At 36.6% G+C, this 27,127-nt stretch overlaps 1 protein-coding gene across 2 annotated transcripts; it reads left to right on the forward strand.

Annotated features, from left to right (window-relative positions):
• The first annotated feature begins 6,532 nt into the window (after nt 1–6,532).
• LOC102808838 (ras-related protein Rab5-like) lies at nt 6,533–18,171 on the forward strand. 2 transcript variants are annotated; one of them, XM_085496016.1, is made up of 6 exons: nt 6,533–6,591; nt 6,997–7,295; nt 8,037–8,188; nt 14,248–14,376; nt 15,020–15,113; nt 17,452–18,171. In XM_085496016.1, exons 2-6 carry the CDS (start codon nt 7,175–7,177, stop codon nt 17,463–17,465), a joined length of 510 nt encoding a protein of 169 aa, XP_085352142.1. In that variant the 5' UTR covers nt 6,533–6,591; nt 6,997–7,174; the 3' UTR covers nt 17,466–18,171. The 2 variants fall into 2 exon arrangements, with proteins under 2 accessions (XP_085352142.1, XP_006821417.1); XM_006821354.3 differs by lacking the exon at nt 17,452–18,171 and adding an exon at nt 15,927–16,595.
• Nucleotides 18,172–27,127: the final 8,956 nt, after the last annotated feature.

Raw genomic sequence — 27,127 nt, forward strand, 5'->3', positions numbered from 1 at the left:
GACGTAATTTTACAGGGTAGAGGTCGTTGAGCCGTAGCATGATCGATATACATATATTAGTTTACATTAAATCGGAATGCTCAACGCGCCGATCATCACCTTTATAGGTGGAATCTAGGTTTAAAATTGGATCCATTTTTGTTTACAGATAACTTTCCGCGCGCATCAATTGATAACTGAATGCCCCCCTGAATTGCGTGACGTATCTAGAGTTAAATAATCACCCCTAATTACGCGAACACAAATTTAAAGCGTCTGCAGATGTGAGCATTGTTTCATTTCATCGGAAGTGCGTGGCTATTAAACGCTAATATTTCGGCATCATTATACATATTACAATCAAGACTATGTATCACTGTAAGAATATGTAAAGCCGGGTATGCACTAGATATCCATGGACTAAAAAAATCAGATTGTGTACGACATTGTGAGTTCAAACTTAGTCCCTGATCAAAAACCGTCAAGAGTTTGTTCTGACTCAATTATTGTAATCTTCGATATCTGGATTGTCTCTATTCTTGTCATGTTTATTGCTTGATACTGACAATGGTTTCAAATATGAATTATTTTATATTCATTACATAATTGAATCATGCAGTGAAATATTGTGGTGGAGAGCAGCACCGACTAGGCGTGCAGGCTGACATATGTCTGCAATATATTATCGATGTACCATTGTCCTGTCACAATCTGTTCTATATTTTAATACCCGGATAATCATAATAAAATTGATATATTGTAGCATTTGTTAGAACATAAACAATTACATCATTTTTAAGACATAATTTTATGATTTGTTATAACAAAATTTGTACAATGAACAAACATTACCCTGTATATTACAATTACAATATTTAAAATCCCTTTGAGCCACATCCATGTCTATCAGTGGTTTATTATCAATCAGCAAAAACAAAATAATAAATAAATCAGGAAATACATTGTGACATTCTGTAATAACAAAAACATACATGTGACATTATCAATGTGGCGCTGTCCTTGTGTGAGCTGACACGGATATGTAACTGTTGTAACACACATAAACCAGCTAATGTGTTACTGAATCAAATCTTTCTCAATGACGTCGGGCGCGTCGACTTTATCAGTGCAATGCGACACCAAAGCAGACTTGATTGTCAGGCTCGCGGTTTACGCTTGAGGGTGACAGAATATGTTCCATCGGTTCGGGAAAACACAGTACTACAAACAAAGGGGTTATTTTTGATTACGAATAGTGCTTTTATAAAATGAATATTGTTTTTAAAGTCTACATTAGCAAATGCAAATTTGAATGCTTATTGTACGACTTGCTAGTTGTGATAATCAATATTAATCTATAATAGGAGTAATAAATACGTTTTGATATCTTCATGTCAAATACTACACGACTGTGTACTATAAAGTTATTGTTATTGTGCAGTGATTGTTTTTACGTTGCTGTAATTCAACTTGTTGTTCAGTTCGATCTTGTTTCTTGTCTGTGTCTGCTTCCGGGGTCTGCTTCCATACATCTTATTCAACGCTGTTACGTATGTGTATGTAATTACACAACACGTTACGTGTTTGTATCTTGTTTTTAATTTGCCTTAGAATTTGGCAGGGGGGGGGCGTTACCTCTTGCAGTAAGAACCAGTGTGGCTGGCCTGCCTACGGGTTATAAGGGTTGTTTTTCTAAGTTAAATATTCAATAAATGTTATTTATTGTACCCGAGAATCAAAAATCACTATAAAGTATATATTCGTGCGTTGTTGGGTCGTATTAGCGTGAGATACCGTATCTAAAAAAGCGTCTTCAGAATCTTTAATTTACATCATCATCATATTCCCTACGAAAGTCCCCTCGAAAATGTGACTCACTTATTTCCGCCATCAAATGACCTAATGTCATGGAGACTTTCCTTGGCACTACTTGACTTGATTAATTATTTTCTATCGTGCGTACCTGTTTTCACACTGCAACATTGTTGTAAAGATACAAAAGCATGATTGTGTAAATTATCCATACGAATCTTATTTGTGGTCACTTCAACGAGTTGATCGGAGTTATTGGAATATTGATAAGGACGTTTCCACGGAAGTCACAAGTTACTCTTACGAATTTTGTTTACACTCGCTGTAAGTTCGTTGTCCATACATTGAATTTACTCTAACATTATTGTTAATGTTTTCAATGTACATGAATGGCGATAATGTATACAAGCAAAACACTGCTGGGGACATTGTTGGATGTCTTGAATACGCGTTAAAAAATTACGATTTCCGTGTTCAAGTTTATGTTAAAGCGGGGGAGTTGTCACCTGTACGTGCGGCAAACGGCCGCAGCGTGTCGTTGTTTACAAACAAGCATCTACCCATTATCGCTATCGTCGCCTGGGACTCAATTCCTACGCATGCGCAGGTAACAAACCCTTCGCTTTAAACTATGTTAAACGGATATATGGATAAACAAAATATAAAATTAGTGCCCATCGCTATCTCTCATATTGTTTATGAAGGTCAGTTACAGTAGAGGCATGTTCGTTTAAAAGAATAATACTACCCAGCAGGATATTCGCTTTTAAAATAATATATCATATTTTGTTTAGCAAATCACAACATTAATTTCACACGTTTTATGTTTTTAGCTTAGTCTGGGGTGTGATTGGTAAAATGTGAATGTGAATTTAATTAACATGAAATTAATATTCCTAATTTATATACACATTTATTATACACGAACACCGTTCGATATAAAAAAAATGCAATGATAGTTGAAACATTAGCAAATGCCCAGCATAAATTTGTCCAGTCCCACATTATTTATAGCTATGTGTAAATTGTATATAATAAGCTGTATTGTTCACATCATGCTGTGTATGCAGGTGAATGGGCCTTAATAATGATGCTTCCACAGCTGAGCAGTGTATTGGGGTCTTTCGTGGGCATTCGACCTATTTTGTTAGGTTAAACAATTATTGATACAGACACGAATCACCGACTGTTACGATTGCATTGCTTCCTAATATGAAATATATATTGAGGGGACCCGGATGAATACAAGCAAAAACAAGGGCTTTTGACAAAGCATTATTCATAAAAATAGCATGAATTTCCTAATAATTTGGGGAAAACATTAGTACATATATATATTTGCATCATATGCAAGGTACTAATTATTGAGTTATGCCGAAAATTTTATTTCATGAAAAGCAATGGCAAATGGCTCAAAAATCCGACATTGGTGTTATTGTGAAAAAGTTCCAACAACCCCAACGTTGTTTGACGGCTGGTGTGTTTTACAGTAATTCACCATTTTAACCGTTATTCAGAAATAATTTACACGATTACAAGCTAGATGACTCTTCGCCTAAACTAGGGGATTAGTTGAGACACATTCGTTAAAAATGCATGGGGGATTTTCAAGTAATTCCCTGGATGCTCATTCGCCGATCAACATGACCAGTACGCATAGCTGTGGGTCGATAGCGGTTCTCGTGTCGGTCTAGATCTTTAGTCTTTGTGGTGATATTTTAGTCACTTCTGATACATTTTGTGTCATAAAATTTGTTATTTTCAAATATTAGGATTTGTATTCAGAGACGGTGGCACGACATTTTGCATGGGGGACGGGATCTGCTAACCAACCCCGCGACCTTACTAAGGGGTCCGGAGGCATGCTCCCCCCGAAACGCTATTTTTCTGCATATTGAGGGGCAAATTTGGCTGACACAAAGAGGTTCAGCTTGATTTTGAAGGGGGGACGCCCCCAACATTTTTTTCGAAGGGGGCGACCCCCTCTGCCCCCTTGTGCCGCCGCCACTGTTATTGACAGAAAAGAGCTATGGTTCCTCCCATAGACTTACGTAACACGTTTCACGCCAAATTGCATCGCCATCGCATGGAAAGACATTTATTTGTCCATTTATTGCATAACAAAAACATGTACTGGCAACTGACTGTCTGACTAAGTATACCGAACCTACTTTAGGTACTTTTTATTATCTAAGAAATGTACCGAGCGCTTGGACAGCATGTTCTCCAGTGACGTCACATTGTTATCGTTCGACCTGAAGAAAATGGCTGTCACCGGAGTTACGTGTGGTCCGGAGCACTAAATCCCGGGAAAAATAACATCAAACTAATGGTTTTTGACACGATCTTGGCTTTGGTGAGAGTTTAATAAACGTATTTTCGATTGGCGTTAGCTTCGATCGTGTGATGCTAGAAAATATTCTGCTTTTGTCGACTTTTATTTGTGATTCCATTTCGGCGTCGCACGATTGTGTTACGCAGGACCATGAGAGGAACCATAGCTCTTCTGTGTCGATAAAAATCCTAATAACTGAGAATAACAAATTTAATGACACAAAATATATCAAAAATGAACAAAATACCATCACACAGACAAAAGACCGAACTAAGAAGAGCTATGGACCACAGCTAGAATTGGCACCGTTCTATAACAACTCAACACGACACTTACACTCGAGTTTATGAAACTGCAGTATTCTTTGAAAAATGCGTTAAGCTTGGACAAACGATGCTGTTTAACCATGGAGGTGAAAGACAGAATTGTTTACCTCCATGGTTTATCAAATAACGTACCAGTGCTTTTTGTGTGCGGGAAACTATTTGGAAGCGCATGCGCACTAGCGTTTTCATCGGAAGTATACATTGCAAGCTGCAAAACCAATGTTTTATTTTGTAACAAATTATACGAGATGATTTTTCAAAACGCAATAAATGAATACGCACAAAAAGCTAACAATTGCACCCGCAGTATTTCTTTCTAGTCAGTATTAGGCGAGTGATGGCAGTTTACTGTGGTTTGAATTAGAATGACATTGCAATAATATTCAGATATGGACCTGTTTGCTAATTTCAAGCTTATAGCTTATATAATTCTTCATAGTCAGAAATATTATGTGTTGTTACTCCTGCAGTCCGTGACCTGAATTTCATGAAAAACGTTGCTTTTTATATGACGAAGTGATAATCCGGTATCATCATAAGCCGTGTGGGCTGGGCTGCGTTAGGTATTTATAGAGAGCGCGGCGAACAATATGTTTTATTGGTTCATACTGAGCTATGAATCCCGTATATGTACACTCGGGTAGTTTACAATTACATTGATATGTGTGGCCAGCGTACACCAACAGTGAAGGCGAATTATTGTAACCGATGAATTCATAGCATCACCCCGTGACGGTAAAAATAAACAATGATTATACTAGTATCTCCACTCCATGTAAACTAGTACTGTATACGCGGTTTAGAATAGTAATAACATTCGGCTATTTTATAACACTGTGAAGCTGGTATGAACTGTTGCCTTCAAGCTGATTGGAAGAACCGTTGCTAGGCAGAAAACTGTTCTTCAGGTGGCAAGAATCGCCGACATTTGACTGAATTTTGTTGACCTTTAAGAGTTTTTTTACTCGGACTGTATTATATAATACGTATCGAACGTATATACCTATGTTTATGGACCCACGTCGAGTGGCATTCGGTGTTACAGTTTGCCAAGCGCACCAGAATTGCACCGCCGAAGTTTTACTCCTCGAGTATGCAATTGCAAGAAAAATCGTTACTTTAGAATCTCATATTAAGATGTAGTTCTTTATACGTAATTTTTCATTTATATACAATATATAAATATATATGAATTTGCCTTATTCCATTATACATCATCATATAATAATGCAATGGTCTCGTATTGTGGACTTCCCACATAACACAACTGTACACGTACAGTACGATGAGACAATGCGTGAAGGCTGCTAGAACCGATAAATATAACATTTAGATGTTGATACCAGATACTCGTAATCCTAGTTAATTGTTTAATTTGAGCAATGGTTCCAAGCAATGGCCTGATGAACGGTTATTGCTCAACACATCTGGTTATATTAAATAATTACCAAGGGCACCGGTTGCCAGCTACGACCGGATTACATTTGATGATTCCCGGTATATTCGGTAATGCACACGCTGTTATATCTATCTACTAGTATGTTGTCATACTGCCCACACCAAATGAAAGTGTTGAGCTCTGCGTTTTGTTTTTTTGCAAATGCACGGAGAACAATGAGGTTCAAACTCCCAGATCACGGCCGTTATTAAAGTGCCAATATTTGCCTCGCTGAAGTAAAATCGACGACATTTGTTGTTCAGCGTGCAAGATAATCTATAAAGTTTGTTTTTTCTGACAAATTGATCGATTCACCCGTATGATACACACCATAGCCTTATTATGCAGTAGACACGGTGTTTATGAATTCTTATATTCGTCATAAATCGGGGGGCTATAGTTTATATAATCATCCATCTCCATTATTATAAAACGACCGACAGTTGAATATATTCATATTTTGCATTCTAATAATAGCATTCTTCGAACTCAAACAGATGGTGTAAGCTTTGCTGCATCACATGACTTTCTCATACGCACAACACGCCATTACTGTGCAGTTGGTTTGCTCAATATTTAAAAAAAATATTTTTACCGACTTTTGTTTATTTATATTTATTAATTAACGCACATACTCGTATGGATAACATTTCTACCATCTCGTTTCGAGGTTGCCTAGCAATACGTTGCCATGTTTATAGGTAATTTGAATAATCTGTGCAGGCAGTGGGAACGCGGCCACCGACATCCACGTGTTTGTTATGCAACACTGGATTAGCAAAACTCACCGTAACTTTTCTAATCACTGTATATTGAGAGCAAGATGTACATGCGCTTGTATCTCAAATTACAAGCCTAATTCAAATTTAGGCACCTGCATTTTGTTGGTGGCTTGTGTTTTAATCGTGATATGCCGTCAAGCCTTCATTCCATGGATTGCATAAACCCATCTGGGTGCAATTACCGAACTTCTGTTTGCCTATTATTTAAAGTCGTGAATTCGGAACATTTTCGCGCCCATTTCTGCTTACACAAGGAAATAAATTGCTTTTTTTCATCATCTTTTTACAATGTTGCACATCCCGTTAAACATTTATTTATTTCAGAATGGCGTAATCATAATGCATTTCCATATGTGCATCACCTGCAGTTAAAAGTGAACGTTTTGCAGGAACACTACAACGCATACGTTGTTTACATTCATCACTGCTAAACAAACTCACTCGCTCTTCTTCAAATCAACATTTTCAAGGTTAAGGGACAGTTTGATGACTACGGGAGACAATGAACGAGAGAATGGAAATGTTCAAAATGGTGGTGGTGGGTGAGTCGTCGGTTGGTAAAACATGCTTATCTGTGCGATTTACGTGCCGCGAGTACCACGACCAACCACCAACCATAGGGGGTGAGTAAATACCATATTTAAAAAAACGAACATAGTCGTTCATCATAGTTACCGTAGAACTGCGTATACAGTTAGTGGGAATACTGCTGACCCGTGGTCTGGACAACCGATATTGTTTTGATCAATAGCTCATCCTACCTACCGATTTTTTTTTACGATACTATAGTATTGAACTTAGGTCAAAACTCCAACCATCGGTCAACCACATTCAGCGTAAATGATGCGAATATGAACAATATGATTCATACACAAAGGTGAAGGCGGGAATGGCGCAGTTGTATTTGTGTTTCATTGCGGAAAATCCGATCTCGTGACATTGAATGGGCGTGCTAGATTTAGTAAATCGGTAACTGTTTATTCTGCATCGCATTGTACTTGTCGATTGCCAGTTGGCGAATTTGACAAAGGCCAAAGATTAATAATAACAGCATAAACGGCATAATAACAGCATAATAACGAATGCAATAATGTCCCGATAACGGGTTGCGTATTAATTTTAAGGTTTGCTTTTGTCGCCGCGGCTGCTGCCGTGTTTCGCAGAATGAACCTAATATTGACAATGTCACCCTGTCGTGAATTAACGCTCACCCACACCCGGCACGCACACGGTAATTTAAAACACTGGCACTCCACAGTAGTGCAAATGTAACGCAAACTGCGTCACCGTACAGTTCGCGTTTTTTCACTCTACACACACTTTGCATCGACACATAGCAAGATAGTTCTCGTTTTCATTCGCAGCGGAATTCACAGTCAACAGAATACATGTTGGGGACAGACTAGTGAAATTCCAAATTTGGGACACTGCTGGAGCTGAGAAATACCATTGTATAGCGCCAATGTATTATCGTAACGTACAGGCTGGCCTCGTCGTCTATGACATCACTAGTAAGGTAAGGCACATGACTATTAACGAATGTCGTTCTATTGATATACCAATGCGTGTTGATAATAAGCGTATTAATTGCAGCACACGTTTCATTCCGTGCCTTGTTTAGCACTCTTATACGTAGGTTGAATGTTGTTTAACGGCGTCCATACTTCGACCGACATTGTAGTGGCAAGGAAAACACACGTTTTTAATTTTTATATTGGCTATAACTTTCTGAAGAAGTAACTAGCGATATATACATTGCACGAAAGTCAAATGAGAAAATATGCACATTTAATGAAGTTGCGAGAGAACAACCAGCAAATAGAAGTGTTTTTTTTTCGCATGAAGTGAGACCGTTTTCTGCCACCCCTTCCCACATTTCCGCAAGGAGCCGAATTATCGAATATCTCGGATTGTTTTCATTGTCACAATAAATCGTTTTTATTCCACGATGTATTCACCAAAGTCAAATAAGAAAACACACATGTCACAATTTCAGTAATATAGTAAAATTGAAGAAAGGATAGTATTTTATAACCGGTCCAATAATGGCCAAAACCTATCAAGCCCAAGTTTTTTGAATAAATAATGCCTGAAATTGTTGAAACACCATTTTTTTTGTAGAGGGCTGACCCATAGAATTGATAGGTGAGCCGTAGTAACATAAACCAAAAAAAATAATAACACATCCACGGTTATCATTTATTTATTTATTTATTTATTTATTTATTTATTTATTTATCTATTTACCTGTTTATTATTAAAAGGCACAGATGTAAAGAATGTATTCTGAGTGAGAGTATCTGGACTTTCTAATTATTGTTTCAACTTTATCTGAAATAGTAGCTGTTTTTTTCAAAATGTGCTGTCAATGAGACATTAACGCTCAACATGAGGCCTCAACATGGTCTTTCTGATCGCGTTTTAGAAAACACGTGGTTACCGTCGTATAAAATATAAATACACTTTTGTAGGGAATATTTTCAAAACCCCGATAAACCAAACGGCGAGCCGCTATATGAATTTTAGCAAACCTGAAAACATAAGTCAGATAATTGTCTTTTTCGACAAAATGCCATGCTTTCTAAACACACATAGATTCTGATTGATGTTGGCCACTATTGGCTCAGTTTTAGCCATCGACATTCTTATAGCATTTACCAGCAAATATACTTTCATGTTATCTTTATACTTTGACACGAAATGTGTACAATCATCATATTCTTCTTCACCGAACTGAAAAGTTACCTGATTTCCAGAAGTTGATATGCTGGCTCAAGAGCGTTAGCCCGAGATCAGGAGATATTTGAAAATTGTATGAGGTTAGATTTATGTTTCAATATTCCAATATCACGGGGCCTTCTTTTATAATATATAATATATAAGTGGGATTTATAGAAATGCACCTCTATTAAGAACATTTAACAGGGTGAAACAAAAGGCTGCGATCACCAATGTAGGGAAGCTTGAAAAATGACAAGAAAACCATTGATAGTATTTTTTTGTGGAAGAATTTAATTGCCCTTAAAAAAATGATCAATTCAACTAGCACCCCAATTAAAGTTGTCTACTCATTGCCAATAATTGTAGATGTTTAAAAACAAACAAACACTGCACCTGTAGAGTCATTTCTCCATGATATAAACACAAACACGATTGTCGCCTAGAGGGAGCAACATTTCTATAACTTTCTACACACATTTATATCTATTTATTCAGTATGTATATAACGATGGAAATACTTCACTGAGACGATCTCACTTATCCAGAAACAACTACCAACCCACCATGACATGTTTTACATTCAAAGGGGCAAAAGCAACGTTTTTTTGTCATTTTTTAACATGTTTTCAAATTGGACAGGATACTCATGCTACGCACATGCTAACAGCACCCATGTAAACCCATCGCTCATTCATTCATTCCGGGGATGTGAATGCTTTCATGCAAATATCCAATGATTTGGCGTCACAGAGATAATTATGCCTTAGTATTACACTGGCAATATGAACAAATTAAAAAACAGCTTTTGCCAGATATTATATTGATCCACAGAGTAAAACTGATCGATACCGTTAACTAGACTATAGTGTCTTCACGTGCAAATATATAGTGGCCGTGTGAAAGTTACTAGTAACTGTCACCGTGTATAAGGACAACTACAATCAAACAGATTAATTCAATAAAACTGAAACAGGGCCGTTGTTCACGCCATGAAATTGAATCCCGTGGTACTTGGTGTAATTGACTGTAAATTCACCCTTTGTCATGCCGTCATTGCATTCCTAGGGCAACCCACGCCAGATTTAGATTCATTGCAAGTAATCCCCAATGTCTATGTTGAAAAACGAAAAAAAAAACAAAAACAAAAAAAAAACATTAATAAAACAATTTCACACCGAGTGGTTCAGAAATAATAATTGGATTAAACGACGATGTTCAACCTGCCAAGCCAACAGTCATATGAAAAATTACCCTGGATGAAGCAGTATTAGTTGTATGTATCGTACGTACTTGTTTTATTGAATATCAACATCGGATTGCTCGGCGTACGCTAAATGACTACACCCGAGAAATAAATGGAATCTTTGAATAATTGGATAAATAGTTCCATTCGGCACCACGATAGCGACGGTGTTCAAAACCACGGTGCGCCCAAAATACCAGACGTGTATCTATGACAACCGTGGTGCAACCATGGCGATTTATCCACAGTCACTATTCCGTTATTATGGTAAGAATGCACTTATCAACTAATTTGGGTTGTCGGCAAACTATTTTTCCAAATAATACCCACTCGAAATAACACATAGAAAAGACAATGGGATACTCGCCAGCACGTCTAATTAGGGGTGGTATTTTGGCTTGGCTCGTTACGCGATTTGAACATTTTAGAGTCAAAATGTTCAATAAATAAACATTAGTTGACCATCAAATACTCTGTGATATAAATCACAGAACTACTGCGACATTACTTGATTTGCTCTTAGTTGGTGTTACTGTATTTATTTGCCATACTCTGGTGTGTGTGATTTATAATAAAATTTTTCATTAAATTCTGTAGATATTTTTGCCAGGCACGTTGCGCGACTTGCACATTTTACTGTCTTTGTTTTTGATTTTCTTTATCAAGTCTCTGTAGGTGTATTTTTTCAGTAAATCCCCAAGTAGATATTTGTTTCTAAAATATTTGACTGTGCATATTTCTTTCAAAATCGTGTAACGTAAATGTCAAAAACATATGTCATACGTTAAAAAGGTTTAAATACCCAACATATTTGAATAATTGACGAAACGCTGTCCTAGTCATGAAAAAAATGTGGTTTGTAGGTCCATGCTTATAACGAACACTTCTGGCTGGCGATTTTACTATTGAACTGTGTCTCACCTCTCAGGTATTGACGTGGATTACGTAATATGGGTATGGAATGAGATAATCACCTGCATTGAGTCCACCATTTTAAAGTTGTATTGCCGCCGAAACTTCGTTTGTTTGAAAACCATTCAATTAGTTAATTAATTCATTTGTTATTTTGTTTTTTAGTTGTTCGTTCATTCTTGTCAATACTATAACCAGTTCAGAATTTCAATGATTTATTGAGCAGTTGTATTTTATTTCAATAGTCGTAAATGTACATAATTCATTCATTCGTTCACCCACCCACCCACTCACCCACTCACTCACTCACTCACTCACTGACTCACTCACCCACTCACTTGATACCCATCTGCATGATACTTGCTAATGTGCCCCATGTGAAAATGAATACAACACTGCTCGATTCTTGCGAACTGTTCAACATTGTGGAATTTGTATTTTATTAATTAGTGTAGTATTATTAAGTTAGGACGACCAAAGTCTAGTGTAGCGGTTTATATGGCAGCGCGGGGGGGGGGGGTACATCGAACCAAATCACTGAAAGACAATGTATGTGTATTTATTTGTGTTTATATTTTTTTAAACTCTGTCTCGTCGCTGGACAGTTTTTCGTCGATGTTCTAACATACCCTGTATCTGAGTTACTTTATTGTAGATCTAACTAACCATATAATTGTTAGTGTTTGTGGATTCGGTGATATAAACAACACGCACTAAAAAAGGCTCATGGGTAGACACTTGTTTGTAAACAATGACACGCTATGGGCATCTGACGCATGCGCAGGTGAAAACTCGCGCGCTTTAAACCAAAGTAGCTATAATTCTTGACTTTAGGGTAAATCAGAATTAGTAGACTTGAAAACACCCATGGCAACTGAAATACATAACTCTAGTTGGTGATATAAAGACATGCACTGTTTATACATAAATATTAGTTTACTTGACAAAGTGACAACCGAGTGTGACAAACGTACATATATTATGCAAGACATTCTAAAATAAACGTTCAAATCTAAAACAGTTTACTTCAATGTTACTACATCGGATAGTATAGAAAACTATTGTACACGAAATAACAATGTTACATGTCATTTGGTATAGCATTTGATACTTGAACTAGCATAGAGCCATAACGAGGCTATGACCCACGGTCATCCTTTGCACTTGTTTTTGTAAATCTAAGATGTCCGCCCAATGTGATTAAATCATTACTGCTAAATCAAAGACGAATCTCGCTTTGATTATATGAAAACAGAATACAAAATAAGCAACAGCAGATGTGTGTAGTCGTGTATTTTTTAAAATACCCCTACGTCAGATCAGTCACGGATTCAACGTACTTATTCTGCTTCAACTGATCGGAATATCGGAAGCAGACAACAGAGGTATCATTTATAAAGCCACGTAAACAATATTTACAAAACACGGGGTAGTAGCGTTTTAACGAAATTCCGAAGGCATTTTTCAAGCGAGGGTCTTAAGGCTTCAAGCCTTACGGCCCGGGAGACTGTTATAGCATGTAACGCCCTCATGTGGCATTACTTGAAAATTGCCCGGTGACGTTCCTGCTGAGACCATTCAACCAATCATGAGCGAAACGGGTCACCAATAAACAGGAAGTAGTTGTAGTTTGAGTGACAAGTCTCAACAGAAACGTCACCGGGCAATTTCTACGTAATACCGCATGAGGGCGTTGAATGCTATAACAGTCTCTCGGACCTTATGGCACCTTATGGCTTTAAATGCCTTCGGCATTTTGTTAACACGCCTACGGCGTTTGAAAAAAAGTGTCTTTATTAGGCCCGAGAACTGTCGACAGTCTACGAATAGAAAAAGACACAATGTTGTTAAATCGAGGAGGCGTTGTATTTCAATGGTTCAAATATTATTTGTTCCATCCCCACAATAGAGAGTATTATGGGATATGGATCAGATTATCTGATCAAGGTACAATCGATGGTTTAGGCCCAGAATTTCGTACAGTGGCGATTTTTTGCAGTCCCATCTTTGTATATTTTCAAGGATTTATATGCAGGTAGTCCTAACCGGTATGATAATTTAATGCTTTACTCGAGTGCATAGTAACGTTGTTGACATGCAAAAACAATGTGTATAATGTTAATAATTACCAACCATTTGTCGAGCCGTTAATATATGCACCATGTACGAACTCTCATTCTACGATTACCTACAATCACCACTGAGAGATCGAAATTATTGATTGATAGGTTTAAACTGTAGCACTTTAGTCAGGTTATAACAATTGATCCAATGCAATGAATATACACTTACTCTCTGGGCGTAAGACCGGAGTAAACGACAACGTACATATTCAAGCCAAGTACGGGAATTGTGTGTCAGGTATTCAAGCACAATTTCACAAACTGTCTGACTTGATTGGAAATAGTTCGAGATAATATTCTAATGGGTCGTAACCAATAAATTAAATAAATTACAATATTGAGTTTTAACAGCAGTACCGAATTACCCGGCCATCGACAGGTGACGCGATGCCATTGATTTCCTTGTTAAGTTTGTTCATCACAAATATCTTTACTATTTATTACATCTGACTTTCTAAGTTCGAAATAAAATGAATTCAGTGTAGAGATAATTTTGTAATTCATGTGGCAATATTACCCGAATATTACTCTCATGTTTAATCGCTAAATCCGAGTATCTCTGTCCATTGAATGCAGAACTCATATGAGCGAGCCAAGTCTTGGGTGAAAGAGCTTAAAGAAAGTACTGAGAGAGGTGTTCTCATTATAATTGCACTGGCTGGCAATAAGGCTGACCTTGAAGATGAACGAATGGTTGACTCTGAGGTAAGAATGGAACGGTGACGATTATTTAGGTTTAATATCACAAGAAAAGAATCAGTTCAACTGTGTACTGCATTACCTTTATTATTACATCCAATAAACACTCTTGCACTAACCCGCCCGCAGAAAGACAGACAAAACGTCCATGACTTGATGGCAACGTGGCCAAGATTTCTTCCAAAGTGTAATCGATTAGTCTTTCTCGCATTGGTAAACTTCCATAACAATCTTATACAAATTTGCCCATAACTTCTAAGATATAAAAATATTTCCTATAAATAATTTTTTTCTTGCAATTGGATTTGGTGTTCTTGTAAAAGAGCAACCGTTGAATAATGTCATTGTAATTGCTCTGGATGTTTTAAAAAACTGGTTATCTAATTTGTTTCAAAATATTGTCAATTACCGGTAAACTTTGTCTACAGTACCTATATATTTACACGTAGAAGTAAGGTAAATACTGTAGACAAAAGTCTGCAGGTAATCAACAATATTTTGAAAAAAAGTAGGTAATTATGTTATTCTGATCTTATCCAGAGCAATTTTAATGACAACATCCTGTTGGTTTCGTCTGTAAGTCCACAAAAACAGTACACAAACGATTATCATTTGCATATAAACAAAAACTATTGATTTTTATTCACAGGAAGCACAGTCGTACGCCAAAGCTAATGGCCTTATGTTTATGGAAACGTCGGCGAAGACTGGACTGAATGTCAATGATGTATTTATGGAACTTGGTAGGTTTCTGCAATTCTTATAGGGTGGAAATCGTCGTGCCACGCATGCGCGAGGCATACGAGTCTCATATAAACAAGGATGGGGACTTTGACTGTTGCGCAGATCAACGAGTACAAAATGAGACGTGACCAAGCTTTAATCAGGAAATAATTGTAGGTGATTGGAAGGTTTCGAAGGAGTCTCCGGCGGCAATCTGTGCAAGTCGCGCCCAGGTCAAACCTCATATTTGTGATTTTCATTAGAAAAGCGCATTGTATTGTGGGAAAATCAATATTTATCAACACACACGTCGCACGTGCGCAGCGCGTCGACCACCGCCCTTTAATGTTTTGTAACTCTTGCACTAGCCTAATTGTATTGTATGTATAGTATTCGATCGTATTCAATTGCGTTCTATTGTATTTGTTATATGTATTTTTTATTTTCACTTTTTGTATTTGTTGTTGTTGTTTTTGTAGTTCGTCATATTCTCATACAATGCTTTGGTAAATAATTTTCTTGTTTTGATTTGTATCACGGCATGTCCTACTTTTGAAAACTGTGTCACGCTGTTGTATTTGTTTTCTATTCATCCATGAAAATCTCATTACCAAATGTAATACTCCATGTAATCACATTAAGCAGGTTATTCACAAACAAAACGTTATATTTCTTTATTGTGCGATTTTAAAATAATATGCATTAAAAAAGTGATAACTATTACTGTTGGGCAGGCTGGTCTACAATAATATTAATTTAGAATTATATAATTTATTCTCAATATCGGATATATCATTTAATATTACCGTTTTTGTTTCTGTCTCATATTACAGTAAAAAAACTTCCCAAATCAGAACCAACAGTTGAACCGACGACAACGGTGGTTTACGGGCTGGAACGAACGATCCAACACCCACGCACTAACAGATGCTGTTAGCAGTATTGTGTTACTCTGGTTAACCGTATGAGGGAGGTGGGGGGAGAAGCAATGATATAACAACAACTATAACCATTGAAAACTGTTCGAATCAATTAGACTCGTCGTGAATTCCTCGTGATTATTTTAATACAGTGTATTTACCGGCGCCCGAAAAGTGGTGTATGAGCGATTTCCACATGGGTCCTGCAAAATTGCTATAACGACTGAATTTTGAATTTACACTCTGAAGTACAGAGCTTCTATTTTTTGACACATTTTTAAGCATAGAAAACTCAAATTATCGGGAAGTAGAATTAAATTTCGCCTTTTTTTTATATCCGTAATACTATAATTGTTTTCAAAATCTGATGTACAATTTTACCCAGGACTATGTATATATCGAATATTCTGACAACAAAACTATTACCAGAAAATATCGTGTAATGGATTAAAAAATAGAAGGAACAATGAGAATATATTATGGAGAATATATTCATATTATTGATAGATTATTATTATTATTTTTTTCTTATTTTCATGTTGTTTTCGAATCTTTTAAATAAACAAATACCTGAAGCGTCAATCTTTGTTTGTTTGTTTGTTTGTTTGTTTGTTTGTTTATTTATATGGATTCCTCAACACGCCTTTTCAAAGACACATTTATGTAATAATGTAACTAGATGACAACGCGTTGCATGTCCTCATATAAAAATAATTAATACAAAATTCTAAACACAATTTTATAGTAAATTGGCAGATAGAAAAATCACTCACTTAAGGGTTGACAATCCAATTCGATCTGTTTAGTTTTTAATATTTTCCTGATTGTTCATGAATACTCGACTAAAAAATACAGTCAATCCAAGTATAGATTACAAATGAGAAAAATATTATAATAAAAAAAATGATATCGTATTGATAATGTGAATCACATTAACATATATAATACAAAGACACGTTTCGCCTCTGTATTCTCCAAACCAAAATATAAGATTCAAGATTTCAGATTTCATACTCTGAAACAAAAATGCAAAAACTGAACACTGTTGAAATCCTGTGATTCACTGAAATGGTTGATACATGGAAAGTATCATATTTTAATTCAACCTTTTTAGCTCGATACTAAGGAATTCCCCACTAAAAATGGTAGAGTATATCTTTTCAACAGTCAATTTTGTTAAGTGTTAATATTAACATGTATAAACATCGTATTGCCAAGCAAACCGAGATACCTACCCGACAAAATGGTGGATCTCAGTTTTTAATAACAATTGTGGCACAATTACTTACTGTTAAATCGTAAATATTACTTATTTGATGAATGGATATATATATATTACATATCTGATAGGTTGTCACAGTATGATAACACTTGGTCACAAGTTGGTGTTAAATCTCTCTATAATATTATTGACATAGCTTTTTATTATATTCTCCAGTTATTGGGAGATAGACTTGATACTCGGACTTGATACTCGGTAAGCCATCTTTCAACCTCTAATCACACATAATAACAATCACCAACGGGACTAAATGCGATGTACAGACACCAAATAAGGGTATGTTGCAGTCATCGGCAAATAATCCACTTCTCATTTCGACATAGATGACATGACGCCTCTTACTGATTTTACAATGGTATATTAATTTCAAAGCAGACGAATCGTCACCTGCGCATGCGAGGGATTGAAACCCAAGCGACGATAACAACGCATGCTGAAAGACTCACGAATAGATGCTTGTTTGTAAACAACGACTCGATATGTCTGTCTGCCGCATGCACGAGAGGCGACCGCACCTTAAAACAAAATCAATCCCCTTGAACGTGAAATCCTAGCTGCCGTGTATACTCACTTGGAGTTAATGGAATAATTATTTTGATGTACAAGACAAGGTCAGTCATAGGGAGAGTCGAGCCGACAACGCATATTGCTGATCGTAAGGGGAATCTATCGGGTTTGTTCTGAACCTACTACAATACTTCATCGGTATATACAATCGGAATTTATTGTTGATATGCGTCTTTTTTTTATAGGTATCTTGAATATACCTAAAGTGTTCAAACACAGCAGCCTGTAGTTCAACTAAAAGTTGACCATATTCGTCCAATTACTCGTGTCCAAAAATAAAACAAGTAGTATTGGTCTATTCAAAACAGATTTATTGCTCATATGTGTCATTTAATTGATTTATATTCTTGTGGTGACATCATAAGCTAATAATTATGTCAAAGGTTATTTATTGTATGTAGACCGTGTATGTCCCAAGTCATACTCTTCTCGTGGTGATGATGTCTACCATGTTATTAGAGAAAAATCCAATGTACCATTTTGACACAATACTATCAGTCACAGTGTCGCAGTAATTGCTTATCACAATTGAGAGGGCCACCCACGGAACTCACACTGGACACGGGGTTCTTTCACTGCTAGTAATCGTTTGACAAGACAATAGTACTGGAAATGAAATGCACATACGCCAAAATATCGAGTTAAAGCTCCTGGCTTTAATACCTCTCAAAATAATTACAAGAAATAAAGCACAGAAAAATACAATGAATAAAGTCACTAAAATAGGGAATTGCTTAGGGATAACTCTCATTGGTGATAACTCACAGTTCCAGGATGTATTACTGAACGACAGTCAATGGCTTCTGCAACACAACAACGAAAAAATACTGGAGTCTTGCTTGCAGAGAAACGCTGGTATTCTGGAGGGCACCGCTGGAAGCAGGAGATTGAAGAGCAGTTCATACAAGTCTCACAGAATGATGGTTGTAGCCTGTAATATCGTATCGTAGCAGAACACACAGGTAAGCAAGTTGAAGTGACGGACACCAAGTTGAAATGATCGACGAGCTCCAAACTGTCCTGAGTCTGTCCAATTTATAGGTAGTGGCACCACCTGGGTTTCCCCATGATCCAATCAGAATGTAATCTTGCTAGCAGCTGTGTCGCGTAGGCAACTCAGTAGATCATAAAAATCCTTTGTTATTCAAACTTCTCAAGTTGTAAACACCCGTTGTTATGTAAATTACAAGCACACCTGGTAGAACCCACTGTCCTCCCAGAGTTGAAAACAAGTATGACCTGTCAATCACCTTTATGACAGATTGCACAATGCACACCGTTTCTTCCCATGATTCCATGCACACTTCCATTTGCAGGGTTTGAGGTAATATCACAAAACATGAAATAAAGGAAGCTGACATTAAGTATGCGTTTAGTATTTAAGCAATAACCCCCACCGAAGGCGGGTATACCACGAGATAATGCACTATTCACGACATATATGCACGAGCCGCAGGCGAGTGCATATATGGAGTGAATTGTGCAATATCAAATGGTATACCCAACTTCGGCGGGGGAGGGGGGTTATTGCTCTTATATTATACCAGTATATTGACAATTCGATAAAACTAGTAAAGAAAGAGTTTACTTTCATCTACTGATTATGGCCCTTGAACATTGAATATTTATAAGAATAGTATGCAGTTGTACGCTGAATGCATACAAAAATTACATGCGCAACACAGTTCAAATTGAATACAAACTAATTTTTCTTCCGCATGAAAAAGAAACGTATCCATGGTGAATAGAGTAGCGTAAACACACAAATTACCATAACAAAAGATAACCTTTCTGACCTTTTACTGAGCGTTAACGTGATTTGAAATACAGGGTTGTGTACAGTTTGGGACATTAAAACAACGGATTTTCCTCGTTTTCATTCCGGTTTTTGTACAATTTGGATTGTAATTTGCCCATTAAATGTACAGTTGTGAAATAAACCGGTTTTGTGACTCATTATACTACTTGTAAATGTGGATATTTGACGTTCAGTGGTACTTGGTTCGACCGAAATTTGAGACGCGGCGGGACGCGGTGTGTCATGTACGGCGACCTCAGTTCCAACATCTGACCTGGATACCTTTGGTATAACCAAAGTTTTGTGACAGTATGACTGACAAGTTTTGTCGTTGTTCTGGCGTAAGTGTGATGGTGTAAGATCAGATTGTCGCATCGTTTTTGTGACACGTACATGATATGCCTTGTCTCAACTCCGTCCGAAAGAAAGACTTTGCACGCCGTCGCTCTAATACAGTGGTTGGTGTGCACTCGGCACAAATCTGTAGCTTTCGAAATTACCTTCATCATCTCATGTAATGTATTTACCCATAGTGGAGAATTACAATACCATATATCGTCGTCGAATCCTGGGTTGTCCCGTGTTCTATGAAACAGATGGCAATTACCCGGGTGCAATTTCACTGCAATTTTGTCAGCTTGAATTCGAGCACCGCTACGGGACAGTCAATATACCATGGATTGCATATGCAAATTTTGTGTTTGAACCAATCAAATCAATGGATTAACACCATCAATATAATACTTATTATACCCAATCAATATTGCCATTTCTTTGAATTTTTAATATATTATATCAATGCATAATTAAAAAATTGTCATAGGATGATTGTTAAAAGAAGTCGTTGAATTATTGGTGAATTTGTACGATGCTTTGTGATATGGCAAATATTTCAAAACACTCACATTGCACTAGTGATTAAAAACTAATAAAATGGCAAAACGAGATATTTCCAAATTTAATGTTTCTGTAAGTCGCACACTTCGGTGACATAGTTGGATGCAAGGGACGTTGTTTACAATGATTTGGTATAGTTTAAATGACAAACAAATCCGCTAACAGAGGCATTTCATCACTAGCGGGCGCTACTTACGTACATAGAACGCAATCAAGGTTTAACATAATCATGTGAAAAAATACATCTAAGTTGGTTTTCAAAATATTCTCATCAGTACAACTAAGTGTTTGATTTTTACCTATCAGAAAGTACGTGAAATAAAAAACTATAATGCAATTGACCATACCTAATTTAGTTTTAAATAAATAATTTTAAGTACATTAACAAATATATTATTTTTTCCCCCCCAAAAATGGGTATATGGAGTTACCGGAAACAGATATTTTTTTATTTCATAAGGCCAAGGGAGATTGAAGGTTGTGACTCTAGTTGTAGGCTGCCCACTCAGCAGCATTTGTACAACTAAGTGCTTGAATTTCACATATCAGGAAGTACATGAAATAACATGCAATTGACCATATCTAATTTAAATAGACATTAAGTTTAAGTTACATTTGCATACATATTTACGATTTAACAGTAAGTAATTGCGCCACAATTGTTTGTTATTAGATGCCGAGATCCACCATTTTGTCAGGTGGATATCTCGGTTTGCTTGGCAATACGATGTTTATACATGCCAATATTAACACTTAACAAAATTTACTGTTGAAAAGATATATTCTGCCATTTTTATGTATTAAATAGTATAGTACTTGTCTATTTTCCTTGCAAACTGCTGGTAAATTTTTTGCCAGTAAAAAAAAATCATGGCCGCAGCTTTTCGCCCAGGCCTCTAGGGGGTGCAATCTATTGACATCATTCACTCGTTCCCGGCGTTCCTTGCGAATAGCTTGATGCCAAAGTTCACTTGACGCAGCAACCAGCCAATTGACAATTTTCTTGCAGGTCGGAGTGCAAAATGTAAAAAAAACAATTGCCATCTTGAAGGGCTAAACCTCTCTCTGACGTCTCTTACTGAGTTTGTTTTCAAAAATACACTTTGATCGTTTGCTATCTTGTCGTTACATCCGTTTTCCACCGCTCATAAGAAATATAGTTATCTACATTATCCATATTAGTAATTCTGTGAAGGTGAAGATATTAACTATCTCCTTCTCAAACCAACTCATGGTGTGTTTCCAATCAGCTGACTGAACCATATGCCATTTAAACAATGCATTCATTATTAGAATTGTAATTTATAATGGTATATTAATTTCAAAGCAGACGAATCGTCACCTGCGCATGCGAGGGATTGAAACCCAAACGACGATAACAACGCATGCTGAAAACGAGAAGACTCACGAATAGATGCTTGTTTGTAAACAACGACTCGATATGTCTGTCTGCCGCATGCACAAGAGGCGACCGCACCCTAAAACAAAATCAATCCCCTTGAACGTGAAATCCTAGCTGCCGTGTATACTCACTTGGAGTTAATGGAATAATTATTTTGATGTACAAAGACAAGGTCAGTCATAGGGCGAGTCGAGTCGACAACGCATATTGCTGATCGTAACGGGAATCTCCGTGTATGAACAACAGATGTCCTGTATGAAAATAAAATGCAAAAATTTAAAATATCTGATAAAATATTTTGACTGTTTCTACTTGACTGATCACTGGTGATACACATTCAAAGGTCCGACTGATCTCAGTGGAAATATGCATTTTGTATGTGTTCAATGAAGCAAATTATTTATCTTGTAACAATATCATTGGTAATCATCTCCCAAATCCCATTGTAATACTATTATCAGGGGGGAAATTCTTCTCCTTTGGGGTTTCCACACGTGCCAGGGGGAAACTCGTCTCGTCTCTATGTCGCGTCCCCTTGAGGTGCGGGATCGGGAACGTCACTTAAACCTTACAGTCAAATAGACGCACACAACGAAATACGTTTCAACTCTCATCTTAGTCGATCAAGACACAGCGCTCTGGGGAAAAGTTCCCAAGACTATCGCAAGGCTGACTCAAGACTAGCCCAAGACTGTCCAAGACTCGCCCCAAGACTCTCCAGGACTGGACTGCCTCTGTCCTTGTGTGCTCGCCAAAACCAACTAAAAACAACTTTATTCATTTTCAATACATTAACCAATTACAAAGCAGTAAAAAGACTCTAGGGCGTAACCTTCAAACATACAGCCAATCACACTAAGTACTGAATACGTCATATCTTTTGATTAATCGTTCACTACATTAATAACTATGAATACCAAGTGTCAGAAATAGTAGCCCAAATAGCGACGGTTATCTCGTAATTAGTTCCAAATCACTGAACCAAGTTCCCTCCAGAACCTCAAATGGCCTAAACGGTGCCAGACATAACACAACCATTCACTCGTAATCAACTAATTAAGTCGATCAACAGATACGCAAAACAATTTCGTCATACATCCCTTCACTCAAACTGAGCCATGCCTCCCGGCATAACACGTTCATAAATCAAAGATACCGTCCTCTACTCATCGTCATACGGGTTAAATACAATACTAATAAAAAAAGGTATAAATCAAAAATAGTAAAACACACTGATTAATAAACTGATTATAAGTCTAAATACAATGGTTATAAAGTCACAAATATCAACGGTTATAAATCAAAAACAAAGGAAAAGTTACCAATAGGCCAGCTTTTCTCAAAACGGTCGGCTGAGGTAACCCTTCGCTGCACTGTCTCTCGTTACTAAGGTTACAAACTCTATATCAAAAGGTCCAAAACACTAAGGCGTGGCGGTGTAACCAAGCGATCAGCCAATCACTGCAGTCGACAGCATGATCACGTGATAACCAGGGATGCGTCTCTCTGTTAAAGCATTGCAAAGCGGTAACTAATAAACAATGAATAAACAAGCTATTAATCAAACTCCTGTCATATACGCTTATAAACTTCAACTGAACTCACAAGTTGTTAATCTAAACAAAAGTCATACGGCGTGGAACGGAATGCAAGACAAAGTCGCTTTCATAACACATTTCTCCTCTGGCAATAAAAGACGGGAAAAGACTAAAACGATAGGCACTACTAAGTTACATATAATCCTGTTATCATGAACAAAAGCTTGCGTTATCAAACAATACGTATATAAGCGCACCACCTCTCGTCCCAAAAAGACATTAAAAAACGTTACAAAGGTGCTCTCAACTCAAAAAGCGTCAGAAGTATTCCGGAAACAACACATAAACAAAAACAACTCTTAAAACGTCGATATCTCTGTACATCGACAAATCTCAAAACTCTTAAAAACACGTGGGGCATCCTTCCTCCCATCATATTCCGTACTCATAAACTCATTAAAACACCATAAAACTTCACAAAACTCAAAACACTGTGTTGCAAATACTTGTCCACTGAAACGCGCTTAAATCGTTATATGCCCGCTTCCGCATCACCTTTTTCTCGTGAAATTCACGATTTTTTTTTACATTTGTTGGCAACTTCCGCGCTAAAAAAGATTGAAAATGTGTGTGTGGTTATTTTGCAAAATCCTGTTGATAATACGGACAAATATGGTTCTGTGACCCAGTTCGTGCTCCGATCAGGTAGCGTCGATGATTTTCAGCCCTGAAGGACTTCCGTGTGAATCCTGAGTTTTGAATTGTTCATCGACTGGCCACCAAATAGTTATGGCTATAACTAAATTTGACACGTTTTTCATTTAAGCCCAATAAATTATTCATACATGTCAAGCTCTGTTCGATTTTTTTAGGGCATGTGGCCGTTTTTAGTCGAAAATATTTTTTGTGGGAACACTTTTGCGGTACGGTATAGACCGAGCTCATTCAATGATCGTGACTTAATTTTAAAAATTGAATGTCAAATTTTACCAGACGTGGACCGATGTGGATTCGGTATCGTTATTTTTGGAATTAATCACTAACATTTCCTCGTTTCTCTGCTCTGTCAAAAGGAGTTACCTAGGCTTTTTTCACGTAACTGTCTCATTAAAATAAAAAAAAATATTACATCTAGAACAAGCGCCCAAAACACGTAACAAGAGGTCCCAGTTCAGTTGCTTTCACGATACAAGTGTAATACAACTATTTGATTTGAAGTGTCGTTCAGAATGTAATAATAGTTAATACTAGTTGTATGTTCACACTTTACTATCAAAACCACCATTTCGACCACCCATGTGCCAGTTTTCAGTGTTTGGGCGAGCGGTCAATGTTTTCAATGAGCGAGCGAGCGAAAAAAAAACGCGATTAAAATGCGGTCGGTTTCCGGTCGGACAAGACCGCGTGGTCGGAAATTAAGCGATAAGCGGTCGATGTAAAAGCGGAAGGTTGGGCGAAATAGGTACTGTATGACCATGTTTCTCCGACGAAGTCTCGACTGGCAATAATGCTGACAATGGACGTTAGATAAACACGCATTGTTTGCAACTGGAAGCTTATCACCCGTTATATCAGAATCGTCAACAACAGAGTATACAGATAAGATGTTATCATTTAAACCCTTTCAAAGATAAACACTATGCAAATATCCACGAAACGGCAGTTGTAGTCTTTTCTGCTAGTGTTTTAAAACACTAATTTGAGCAACGTTATTTCGCAATTTCGATCTTTTGTAAACCTGGGGTGATGTATCAAGGTCTAAAGTAACCGTTTTATCAATTTTTGAAAAATCAAGAAAAAAGTGAAAATTTCCCTTCTCGCTACCTTAAGTCTTATGGAAAGTATATATTATAATATATTGGTGTTAGATATTTCATTTTTTTCTTACAATATGAAACATATTTTCCAGAACATTACAATTCTGAGTAAGGTGAAACGTGGTGACAGTAAACAAATGAATGATGAAACAAATACATTTATTGTTGTTTGTTCAATGTTCATTGCTTAGTTTAAAATAAAGATTCATACAGATTTTTTTAGATATTTTCAATTTTGAAAACTGGCCAGTAACCAAACATGCTTTGACTGTTTTATCCATTATTGATTATGCAAACTATGTCAAATTCAACATTACAGAAGTTATATTTATGACAATAACTGATTTATATTAAGAGCTTTACACATTGAAAATGAAACATAATGACACTAGTTTGATACAAAGAAAGTCAAATAATAAGTAGAATTACAAAATACGAATAGTATAATGAAAACATGGTAATGAAAACACGGAAACACACTTTAACTAAATATAAACGTGAATTAACACAATTTGAAAGGTAATATTAGGACAGTTAACATTAATGATAAACAAAATTATGGTTAGGCAGTATTAGTCGAATTGAAATTTGCCAAATACTGAGATTGAATACAATGCTCACTGAAATTAAAGAGCATCAACTCATACTTTATATTCGTGCTTGTAAATCATAAACCAATTCACAATTTTTAGATGATTAAATATTATCACTATAAGTCGTAAGTGATGATTTTTATTGATTATTTTAGGAACAGTACCATGTAAGATACATATACATGCAAATACATTACAATTTATTTTAACTAAGAAACGATATATTCCAGTAGCAATAAGTCTTACATACGAAGTTGGCTCAACCAGATGCAACTTTGTTGTTAGCTTCATTACTTCGTTTCTTGCATAAATGTTGACATATAGCTATTATGAAGGTTGTTATTTCAATCACTGTAATAAGAGATGTGCCTATATACAGGCCCAATGTACCTCCGATGTCACTTAGTAGGTCTTCCCACTGAAACAAAACAAAACAAAAAGAAATCGCAAAAAGACAATAACATGAATGAATGAATGAATGAATGAATGAATGAATGAATGAATGAATGAATGAATGAATGAATGAATGTATCACCACGTACCGTATATGCTTTATACTGGGAAGTCATACTGTACGATAATTTATCGAAATATATCTCCAGTCTTGCAAGATTGTTACTAATGCATTGAAGAAAGCAAGGAAAAAACATAACATAAGATGCGACGACGAATGGCGACCATTGTCTCAGTAATATCACCTAGAGTAATATCATTTCATCTTCTTAGTTCATTGTTAGTGGTTTATTGTTCCACTACGCTTATCTGCACACCATGAATACAAATCGAAGAATTGACATTTGTTATGTAAATACTCGCTAGAAAAAATATATAGATACTACTTCTCACAATACCACGTGTTATCGCCTACAAATTTAACTGCATCAGCACAAAAATCGTGAAACTGGTAACGAGATAAAGGACGAGTGACAAATATAAAGAGTAGTATTTCGATGCGCGCATCGGTATTTCCCATGTATTACGCACAGTTGATATGTTATATAATTTGGGTTGCCTAATATTTAAAAAATGTAGATCCCGCAAAAAAAACATTAAAAAAATTGCAAAGAAAATGATCTAATAGAACAAGTAACATTGTACATTCCCCCTTAGTATCCAGTGCATCAATCCCGCAATCCGCGTAAAGTAATATTAATAAGGTTTTAATAAGAAATATATAAGCAAAAAGACTCTCACGAAGCTGTATTAGTCAACTTTAAGTA

Source organism: Saccoglossus kowalevskii, chromosome 22, assembly GCF_978046115.1.
Source record: "Saccoglossus kowalevskii chromosome 22, keSacKowa6.1, whole genome shotgun sequence".
Classification (NCBI taxonomy): domain Eukaryota; kingdom Metazoa; phylum Hemichordata; class Enteropneusta; family Harrimaniidae; genus Saccoglossus; species Saccoglossus kowalevskii.